General features: G+C 40.1%; 1 protein-coding gene across 2 annotated transcripts in view; it reads right to left on the reverse strand.

The window, feature by feature from the left end:
• eml6 (EMAP like 6) overlaps window positions 1-11,925 on the reverse strand; it is a 73,062-nt gene that overhangs the window by 57,995 nt on the left and 3,142 nt on the right. For both annotated transcript variants that reach the window (XM_045691320.2, XM_045691319.2), the window contains exons 2-8: window positions 9,099-9,258; window positions 8,387-8,485; window positions 8,161-8,229; window positions 7,616-7,801; window positions 3,442-3,577; window positions 1,032-1,233; window positions 331-468 (exon numbers count right to left, since the gene is read on the reverse strand). In XM_045691320.2, the coding sequence (XP_045547276.1) occupies window positions 331-468; window positions 1,032-1,233; window positions 3,442-3,577; window positions 7,616-7,801; window positions 8,161-8,229; window positions 8,387-8,485; window positions 9,099-9,258 (990 nt within the window). The remainder of the gene's footprint in view (window positions 1-330; window positions 469-1,031; window positions 1,234-3,441; window positions 3,578-7,615; window positions 7,802-8,160; window positions 8,230-8,386; window positions 8,486-9,098; window positions 9,259-11,925) is intronic.

Here is an 11,925-nt window from a genome sequence, read left to right on the forward strand (position 1 = left end):
CCTGTTTACTTTACAGATAACGTTTGTCTGGTGTTAATTGAAAAATTATGTCGGTGACCAGGGGTACTTACTTTTTTTAAATATTACAATCCAAAACATTTCAAAGTAGGTACCAAAACGGTTTATCATTGTTACAATACATCCCACAAAAAATATATATATATTATTATGGTGTTACATAGTTGTGTAATTACTGTTTTATCGTTATCAAAACAAATTAGATAAATAGCAGACTGTAAAATACAGCATAGTAAAACATTGAAAAATACAGCATAACTGAAATACATTTTTTATTGTGTTTGAAAACCTAAGCCTGTTCTGGTAACTAACCTGACACGGAGCACAGTGAAGGAGCCGTCCTTCATGCCCAGGGCAAGCTGAGAGCCGTCATTGATGAAGGAGACGCTGCGCACGGCTTCCTCCATGTTACAGCGGGCAATAAGAGTGTGGTCGGATAAACTCCAGAGCCTGCAAAAGAGATACAGAGCAACAAGGTGAAGGGTCAAACAGGGAAAGTAGTGGAATATGGGGACAGCAGTGAAAAATGATCCAGCAGTGGAATGAGAGGAAGAGACAACAGTGGAATTAGTAAAGGGTAAAGGGACAACAGTGGAAATAGTAAAGTATAAAGGTGACAACAGTGGAATTAACAGACAACAGTGGAAAAGTAAGAGACAAAAGTTGAATAAACCAGACAACAGTGGAATAACCTGGACAACATAGGAATAAGTGAGATGGCCCTCTGTAGAAGAGAACAAGTTCCTTTTAACAAGGCAAGGAAAAGATTATGGGTAACGCATTGCTTACTGTTATGATATGGGAGGGTAACCGGACAAGCTTCAGCCTGATTTTAACTGTCAAGACACGTTAATGTGTCTGCCACCTGTACGTCCCTAAAATACATTTCAAAATCTATGCAGACATCTGAATACCCCTGCTTTTCTTTTTCTAGGATAGACCCCTCATGCCGTGTCCTGGGAAGATATGTTTTTTGGGGGGACAAATTAAAGGCGTTTTGGAATACCACTTACCTTACTGACCGGTCGTCACTGCCGGTTACGGCCACCGGCTGCTTGGGGTGAAGGTCGAGGGCCCAGAGTTCGCCCTCACTGTGACCCTGCATGAGGAGTAGCGGTTTGTCCCGGTCTCGCACCATCACCTCGAAGATTTCACTGTCCTGGGTGCCCATCAGGACCCGGTCGGCCTTCCAGCACACGCTACGGATAGACAAGCCTAGGAAAATAGGAATGGAAGAGACAAAAAAAAATACACTCAGTTCTCCCTTATAAAAGGAGGCCTTCTGACCTTAATGGTAATTCCTGGATAAAATAAAGAAAGGTTAAATAAAAAATAAATGCTATTTTTGCAGCTCACAACTATTGCAGTGGAAATTAGGAATGATTTATGTCAATTAGGGATAAGGGGATAATTAAGTAGCCATGATGGAATGAGGCCATCTTGGGCATTTAGCCAGGACACCAGGTCAATCGTGATTTATCTAAATGATCAGTGATGAAAAATCTCTGCACTGAACAAAGTTCCTTGCGATTTTTCACATCCCAGTCTGTTAACAGATGCTACGACACCAGTTGTTACGTGCGTCTATCCACGAGAGATTACTGACCCACCAACACCATGTCCAGCAGCATCCAGGGACCGGCCAGGCTCAACACTGCTTAGCTTCTAAGGCAAGTCAGCAGTGGGTTGCAGGATAGCATTGCTGACTAGATAGGAACTCTACCCTACCCTTTGCCTTAGATAAAGCTAAGACCCTAATCCTTCCCTTAATCTAAACCAATTGGCTACACCTCCCATGTGTTACCCCTTTAGTTCCAACTAACCAGTTATGACTGGTGTTACTTTTATTTGAAGACAGGCCAGAACAGAATAAATGGAATGACATCAAAAACATGGAATTAGAAACGTTTGATACTGTTCAATTCATTCCATTCCAGCCATTACTATGAGCTGTCCTCCCTTTACCAGCCACCAGTGCAACTCACCATAACCCATAAGAAATCCCTATCCTTGTCAACTTTGTAACTGTTGTCCGCATTTCACTGCACAGTAATGTGTTACAGCCTGAATTAAAAATGGATTAAAATGGAGATTTGTTTTGTCACTGGTTTACACACAATACCCCATATCGTCAAAGTGGAATTATGTTTTCTCAATTTTTAGGAATTATTATTTTTTAAATCAAAGCTGAAATATCTTGAGTCAATAAGTATTCAACCCCTTTGTTATGGCAAGCCTAAATAAGTTCAGGAGTAAAAATGTGTTTAACAAGTCACATAATAATTTGCATGGACTCCTCCTCTCCGTACCCCACACATAGAGATAATTGTAAGGTCCCTCAGTCGAACAGTGAATTTTAAACACAGATTCAAGCACAAATACCAGGGAGGTTTTCCGACACCTCGCAAAGAAGAGCACCTATGGTAGATGGGTAAAAATACAATAGATAGAGGCATCCTTCCTAAATCAGTAACCAGAGCGGAAGGAAACCGCTCAGGGATTTCACCATGAGGCCAATGGTGACTTTAAAACAGAGTTTAATGGCTGTGATAGGAGAAAACTGAGGATGGATCAACAACACTGTAGTTACTTCACAATAGTAACGTAATTGACAGAGTGAAAAGAACAAACATATATCCTATTTGCAACAAGGCACTAAAGTAATACTGCAAAAAAGGTGGCAAAGCAATTCACTTTTTGTCCTGAATGCAAAGTGTTATGTTTGGGGCAAATCCAATACAACATATTACTGAGTACCACATTCTCCATATTTTCAAGCATAGTGGTAGCTGCATCATGTCATGGGTATGCTTGTAATCGTTAAGGAGGGATGTTTTCAGGATAAAAAAAAAGGAACGGAAAAGAGCTAAGCACAGGCAAAATCCTAGAGGAAAACTGGGTTGCTGCTTTCCACCAGACACTGGGAGATTCACCTTTCAGCAGGACAATAACCTAAAACACAAGGCCAAATCTACACTGGAGTTGCTTACCAAGAAGACAATGAATGTTCCAGAGTGGCCGAGTTACAGTTTTGACTTAAATCTGCTTGAAAATCTATGGAAAGACCTGAAAATGGTCTTTGTGTTTAGTTAGTCCGCCAGATCAGAGACAGTAGAGATGACAAGGCGTTATATCGATAGGTGCGTGAACTGGACCATAATTCTGTCCTGCCTGAACATGTAACGAGTACCCTTTTGGTGTCACAAAATGTATGGGAGTAAAAAGTACATATTTTCTTTAGAAAGACAAGTACTATACATTTAGGTGTGCCATATCAGGGTGATTACTTGTGCAGTCCAGACATGTTTGTTTTTGTATCTTGAATTCATTATACACACTCGTTTACTTTGAAAATGTGGGATAGGTTGTGTATGTGGGGTAGGTTCGGAGGGGGGGGGGGGGCTCTTGGACCCGACAACCTACTTTTGTATCCTTGCTCAGTCTCGCGGAGGTCGATCTTAGTGATGGGTTTGAAGTCCACGTCCCACAGTCTCACACAGCCGTCCCGCCCGCCTGTAGCGAACCCTTCCTCACAGGCGTGCATGCTGAAAATCCCTGCCTGTGGAGAAGTTACAGAAAAAACAAGATCTAAAATGCCACCAAGTCAGAAATCTAACAAAGTGCAAATGAAACCAACTGATAGGCAAAGATACATCAAAATGTATCTTGTTACAAAATACACTGAACCAAAATATGAACGCAACATGCAACAATTTCAAAGACTTTACTGAGTTGCTGTTCATGTAGGGAAATCAGTCAATTGAAATTAAATTCATTATGCCCTCTCTGTGCATTGAAATTACCATCAATAAAATGCAATTGTGTTCGTTGTCCGTAGCTTATGCCAGTCCATACCATAACCCCACCATGGGGCACTGTTCACAACGTTGACATCAGCAAACAGCAAATTCTCTAAAATGAGGTTGGAAGTGGCTTATGGTAGAGAAATGAACATTTAATTCTCTGGCAAAAGCTCTGGTGGACATTCCCATAGTCAGCATGCCAATTGTGGCATTGTGTTGTGTGACAACACTGCACATTTTAGAGTGGCCTTTTACTGTCACCAGCACAAGGTGCACCTGTGTAATGATCATGCTGTTTAATCATCTTATTAATTTGCCACACCTGTCAAGTGGATGGATTATTTTTGTAAAGGCGCGCTGCTCACTAACAGGGATGTAACCAAATTTGTGCACCAAATTTTAGATAAATAAGCTTTTTGTGCATATGGAACATTTCTGGGATCTTTTATTTCAGCTCATGAAACATGGGACCAACACTTCACTTGTTGCATTTATATTTTTGTTCAGTGTACAAAATGCCCTAAAGACCAATGTATAAAAATACTAGTGTCAAAACATTATTTCATTCAAATTCATGTAATTTTTACTTTAAAATACAGAAAATACATTTGCAAGTAGCCTCCTTAAATGAGCTATGAAACAACCTGGTTAACACGCTATGTTCACAACTTGGTTAACACACTATCTTCAGAGCTTTGTGCCCCGCTATTACTCCAAATTTGTGTAAAGATATTGTGGCAATAACATAGTGTTTACTTTGAAAGTCGGGTTCACTTCCCCCTTTCGGACCAAATTCACTGCATTATCCTCATGCTGGAAGTGCATCCTTGTGCTTCAACTTGCATTCAAGATAATCACCAACCAACACCTCTCACATGATGGTGCCATAAGAGCCTCGGATACCAATCTAGAACATTTGGGTTGATATGGGGCCACAAAATTATACAAAAAACTATTTTGAGTGTGTTGAAAATACATTACATAGTGATTTCTTTCAGGCCTTTCAAAAACAAAATATTTACAGTACCAGTCAAAGGTTTGGACACAGCTACTCATTCAAGGGTTTTTCTTTATTTTTACTATTTTCTGAAATACACATATGGAATCATGTAGTAACCAAGAAAGTGTTAAACAAATCAGAATATACTATATATTTGAGATTCTTCAAAGTAGCCACCCTTTGCCTTGATGACAGCTTTGCACACTCTTGGCATTCTCCCAACCACCTTCAGAAGGTAGTCACCTGGAATGCATTTCAATTAACAGGTGTGCCTTGTTAAAAGTTAATTTGTGGAATTTGTTTCTTTCTTAATGTATTTGAGCCAATCAGTTGTGTTGTGACAAGGTAGGGTTGGTATACAGAAGATAGCCCTACTTGGTAAAATACCAAGCCCATATTATGGCAAGAACAGCTCAAATAAGCAAAGAGAAACAACAGTCCATCCTTACTTTGAGACATGAAGGTCAGTCAATACGGAAAATGTGCATTCACCAAAATCATCAAGCGCTATGATAAAACTGGCTCTCATGAGGACCATCACAGGAAAGGAAGACCCAGAGTTACCTTTGCTGCAGAGGATAAGTTCATTAGTTACCAGCCTCAGAAATTGCAGCCCAAATAAATGCTTCACAGAGCTCAAGTAACAGACACATCTCAACATCAACTGTTCAGAGGAGACTGCGTGAATCAGGCTTCATGGTCAATTTGCTGCAAAGAAACCATCACTAAAGGACACCAATAATAAGAAGAGACTTGCTTGGGCCAAGAAACACAAGCAATGGACATTAGACCAGTGGAAATATATTTTTTGGTCTGATGAGTCCAAATTTGAGATTTTTCGATCCAACCACCATGTCTTTGTGAGACGCAGAGTAGGTGAACGGATGATCTCCGCATGTGTGATTCCCACCATGAAGCATAGAGGAGGAGGTGTTATGGTGTGATGGTGCTTTGCTGGTGACACTGTCTTTGATGTATTTAGAATTCAAGGCACACTTAACCAGCATGGCTACCACAGCATTCTGCAGCAATACGCCATCTCATCTGGTTTGTGCTTATTGGGACTATCATTTGTTTTTCAACAGGACCTCCAGGCTATGTAAGGGCTATTTGACCAAGAAAGAGAGTGATGGAGTGCTGCATCAGATGATCTGGCCTCCACAATCACCCGACCTCAACCCAATTGAGATGGTTTTGGATGAGTTAGACTGCAGAGTGAAGGAAAAGCAGCCAACAAGTGCTCAGCATGTGGGAACTCCTTCAAGACTGTTGGAAAAGCATTCCAGGTGAAGCTGGTTGAGAGAATGCCAAGAGTGTGCAAAGATGTCATCAAGGAAAATGGTGGGTACTTTTAAGAATCTAAAATATTTTTTGATTTGTTTAACACTTTTTTGGTTACTACATGATTCCATATGTGTTATTTAATAGTTTTGATGTCTTCACTATTATTCTGCAATGTAGAAAAAAGTTAAAATAAAGAAAAACCCTTGAATGAGTAAGTGTTTCCAAACTTTTGACTGGTACTGTACACAAACACTCAAATATTTGAAATACATATTTGAAATACATGTAACAGAAATACTGGCCATCTCTGGGTATTGAAATGATTCCTCACCACACAAGTGTAGTTTGCCGAACTAACTCAACTACACTTCCCTTCGACCTCCTCTTCTCCACAGCAACTCCACTAAGCTGATAGACATAATTTGCATGACCCTAGACCGTTTTTACACTACGATAGATTCGAGAGGTTTACACTACGACCTCTGGAGGTTGCGGGCAACACTCGCCCGCGAGTCACCCTCCTCCAAGCAGTCAGAATTGTCTCTTCAAGCTAAATGCTCCTACAGTAAAAATCTTAATAGCAGAGCAATGTTTTTGAAACAGATGAAATGTATTAACATATTTTTTATTTTAGTATGTGACTACTCTGTGCATAGTAGTTTGGAACCCATGGAATTGCGGTTCTTCTACCAAAAAAAACTGATATTTTCAAATAGAGCCCATCTGCTCAATTTTGGCAGATGGAGGTGTGTTAGAAACCTTAGAATCTGCTCTTTCAGAATCAAAACGTCTGACCTGCGTGAACGTCTGTAGGATAATTCGAAAAGGTTGCTTTTTGGTAAGCTCCGTTCCCTTATATGTTAATTACACATGCTGCGCTGTTCATCAGTCTCTTCATTCACAAGACAATTGATAATATTGTCACCCATCAGACTCTTGCCAATTTAATATTGCCTTTAGGCTTCATCTATTAGATGTGTGAAATGAGTTTCAATATAGTTCAGGTGTAGTTTGGATGGGCCATTATCAGATGGGCAGCTAACTGTCGGGTGAAGGAAGGGCAGGGGGGAAGAAATGACATGTTCTCCTAAAACTGCTTATAACAAAAACTTGTGATATTGAAATTCTAGCAACATCAGTTTGTTAAATAGACATATTTAGCAAAAGTCAAGGACGGAGGGTTTCCATTTTAAATTCACATGCTCAATGGCAAGTGGCTACTGGAATATTTATAGTAAATTTGAGCTGCAATACCTCTGCTTCAATTCTTTTCTATCTGAATAGGCCCCTAGTCACTTCATCAATGTGACCAACTGGATGTATACTATGGGTTGTCTGTGCGCCTCACAATATTATATGCATTGGCATTAAAGCTAAACAAAATATAATTTGCTTGAGTTTACTGGTCGACAAGGCATGTGCATGTGGATGGAAAAAACAATACTATACAGTGTGATAATTCATTTGACCATAAAGCTTCATTTTGTTAGTGAGGCTGCATTCCACTCACTCCATGGGCTGCTTGGACTGTGCGAGCCAGGTTCAGCCCCTTCCAGACATAGATGTCCCCATTCAGTGCTCCAGAGTATGTCACTTCTTCCTTTGCCGTGGCCAGGCACAGAATGGTCTGCAGGTCCCCGGTCTTCCCAAAGATCCCCCGCTTGGGTGTCAAGGCATTCCCACACAAGGTCCAGAACTGAGCAAAGAGAGAGCTCACTTTTTAGATGGCTCTGACAATTTTTATGTTAAACATCAGCACTGGTAATGCTTTATTTTACCCAGTATTTTAGCCCGCTGTTAACCAGGAGGTTAATTATTAAGTAATTACTTCATTGCATTGTAATTACACTTGACACAAACGTCACCATCTTCCATTTGGTACCAGATAGTTATCAATTGTGTTGAATTCTTTGAGGTAAGTACCAGAAAGTATCTATTGTTACCCCATAGTTTCATAGTTAAAATCTTGTAAACACCAGGTAAGTACAAACTTAAATTTGTTAAATAAAGCATTACCATAGTTACAGTAATTATGGGGCTAAGCCCGGGCCTCACCTTTATATGCTTCACCCCACAGCTTACTAGCCTGTGAAGTTGGAACGGATCCCAGGCAATATCAAAGATCTGAAATAGCAGCAAAAGCAGTTATTATGACCTGTGACATTAAGGAACACACCAGCGACACTGCAGAGCTACATTTTCTGTCCGCTTCATAGCCCTGACATACACAAAAATGCCATTAACTCCTTAGTATCGACAGTGTAAAAAAATAATACCATACCCTGTCTGAGTGTCCAGTTGCTGTAGCCAGGACTCTGCCTTTTCTCCAGTCCCAGACACACACTGTGTTTTTGGCATCCAGCCCAACAGAGGCTAATCGCTACACAAGGGGACAATAGAAAACCAATTAGTGGCAAATCAAATCAAACCTGCTTAAGTTTATCCACTCTCTATGTTTAGGGTCACACCCATTCTGAAAAATGGCGGTCCTAAGGACGCATTTTATACAACACTGTAAAACCATTCTGCAACATTCTTCAAACATTTGCACAAGCTACTTTGCCATCTTACAGTGTCATTATAGTTCCTGCACCCATGAGTGAGTAGACAGGTCTTATTACATATTTACATATAGGTATAGCGAGTACACATGTTATTACAGGTGTACTACAGCTGTGACAAATAAAGCGGTGTAATATTTTACTGATCAGCAGTTACTGTGTAATGCTAAGTAATCCCATTTCGGTTATAAAGTAACTACTGTACATGGTATTAATAAAAATGTAAAGTTAAGTGTTGTCAAAACCCTTGAATTTTCCTGTAGGTACAGATCTAGGATCAGCTTCCCCTCCCCAAATCCTATACTCATTAGTGATGAAAATGCTAAACTGACCCAAGACCAGTGTCGATAGGAAACTTCACCCTACACCAAGAAGCACAAGTACTCAATCTAAGCTAAAATCCAAGGAGACCAGCTCAAAGGTGTTCCTCACCTGTCCGTCTACATCAAACGACAGACACGCCACCCCATGTGTGTGCACGTCTCGCAGGATGGACACAGTCTGCAAAGCGTATGTGTCCCAAACACAGATGTAAGGATCCTTCCCAACTTGTCCTGTGGCCACTTGAACTTTGTCAGGATGCATAGCAAGACTGTGTGGGTTGACCGGAGACAAATAACCATTATAAGCAGAAACTTTACAAAAAATCAAATCAAATCAGATGTTATTTGTCACATGCGCCGAATACAGCAGGTGTAGACCATACCGTGAAATGCTTACTTACAAGCCCTTAACCAACAATGCAGTTTAAGAAATAGAGTTAAGAAAATCTATGGCCACCTGTCTATGTAAATAGTCCAGGTGGCCATTTGATTCATTGTTCAGCAGTCTTATGGCTTGGGGGTAGAAGCTGTTAAGGAACCTTTTGGTCCTAGACTTGGTGCTCCAGTACAACTTATATGAAACATACTGATATTTATAAACATTGGTTAACATGTATTTCCTATGCCATTAAAGATGGAATCTGCAGTAAGTTAAACAGCACTACTGTCCGAGCACTGCCGTTGTTCTAGTTTTTATTTTGTTGACGAAGCGGTGGTGCGGAGCGTTCTATCACGTGTGCAATGACGTCTGAGGGAAAAAAACAGGGTTTGTGGTTTTCAGCAACTTCTTTGTTGTTGTAATATCGCTAATGGACGTGGCGGTTTCAACATTAAGGATTCCAGTTTTAATTTCCCAGTCAACATCACATAAAATGTATCCACCATTTTATTTCCAATTGTAATCCAGATAATATCCATATAATACCTTGACAATATGATTATAGGCTCATTCTGTGTGAAAATGAAAAAACAATGACCAAGATGTTTTGAATTTATTCCATAAAAAGGTCCTTTGGGGGAAGGATATTATTTATATTTGCCATTGTGTACAAAAGGATCACTGAGATATAATTAAAAAAGTTGAGGTAATTGTACAATGTTGGACTTGAAGGCCTCATTTATTCAGTATTACTTTTAGTTTGTAGCAAGTCTTGGTGTCATTTGAAGCTTTACCGTGCTTTGACATAAGTAGTGTTTAGATTTGGATAAAAATACATTTTCAGCTTAGGAAGAGACACATTTGCATCTGGTGTTGTTGTATTTACTTATTTTTGACAGTTGTGCATAGTGTTGGCCCTTCTAACTCCTTTTAACCAAGGCCAGGTGTCCAGCTGTAGAATAGGGAGAGGATGGGTTGATTCCAGAGGCAATCGATGAGTCACATAGGTCAAGCATTGTGCCCACGAGCATATGAGTAAACTGGCCATGTGGTGGCTGACACACATGCACGTAATCCTCAAACCATTTGTTAGGATTTACTCCGGCATAATTGGAAATGCAGATAATGTTGTCAGTGACTACAAACCAAAAGGAAAATCAGTGCTTTAATTCTCAATGTTGACATCATCAGCAATCTCCACATCCACATTGTCAGCAGTTTTTTTTCTCCTCTGTCTGCTTGCATCAGGCATTGTCACGCACAGATAGAGCTGAACTAGCGGATTGCAGTGACTCTCATCAGCCCTTGTGCGGACTGGCACATGCTTCTTCCAATTATTCTCCTCAAAGCAAGCCCCAAGGTTGCATGTCATCCTAACGGACAGTGAGTGACTGTGTTCCCTGTATAGGGCAATACATGAAGATAAACATGATTTTCAATTCTTTGCCCATCATCTCATGAATTTCCCATGAATCCTTAATCCCTAGATGCTGTCCCAGTCAAAACTTGCATTGCACTTCTTTATCATGTCAAGTGGTCAAGTCAACCATACTTCAGTATTGTTCCATGCCTACTACTGGTTTCCCAGTTTAGATGATCTTTTCAATGCTCCTTATGAAAGTCCATCTAACAGCAGACTGGTGGCGTTTTGCTGATGAAAAAAATCCCAGAATGTAGCTTGAACTCCACAAGCCAATAAAACTCACCTCTGAGGGAAAAGTGAATACAGTATGTTTTCCTAATTTCATAGTTATATTTACAAGGAAACCTATCCTGCACTACGGTGACCATACACTGAACTCAGAACCCAGGCTTTTTTAAAATATATAATTGGTTTGCAGTTCATCACATAAGTTCACAGAAAATCCTGCAGCCCTTTCTGCTCATGGTTGGTGATTCCCCCTACGGTGATTCCCTCCCTACATTAGCATATAGTCCATTGGTATGGGGAAATTCTGCTAATTCTGGTGCATATGTCAAGGCATACGCTTATCCGCTTCTTATCCACGTCAATTGAAATGCTTAGCAATTTTCATGTAGGCTACATGTAACATAATTTGAGGCAGCTGTCCAACGTTTACAAGCATATAAGGCTACCTCTTTATGTGAAGTGTTGTAGAACAAATAGCTATTATAATGGTCTTCATTATAATATTACAGGTATAGGCAATGTCAATATGAATTGTAAAGTTAAAAAAATGACTGCATGCAGTAACTAGCAATAGGCCTTGTTAGCGCATTTAATCATGCATTCCATTGAGCATGAATAGATGAATGCTGAAATAAATAAAATCAACTATGAAGTCTGCAAATACTTCACAGACAAGCAACTGTATGTTAGTAATGTGTACCTGACACAAGGTCTGGAAATGCAACCATTCAACAGCTATGAATTAAAGAAGCGAAAACAGGCAATCCTCAGGACAAGTTGTTTTCTGATTGTATGACTAATACCTCGCTGGTCCAATCATGAGGCTCAATTTCCCACACATGGTGATGTCAATTGATTAACTCGGAAAGACAATTTTCTATTTCAGCATTCCCAGACACCAATGCT

The sequence above is a fragment of the Salmo salar genome, chromosome 12 (assembly GCF_965601325.2).
Source record: "Salmo salar chromosome 12, fSalSal1, whole genome shotgun sequence".
Classification (NCBI taxonomy): Eukaryota; Metazoa; Chordata; class Actinopteri; order Salmoniformes; family Salmonidae; genus Salmo; species Salmo salar.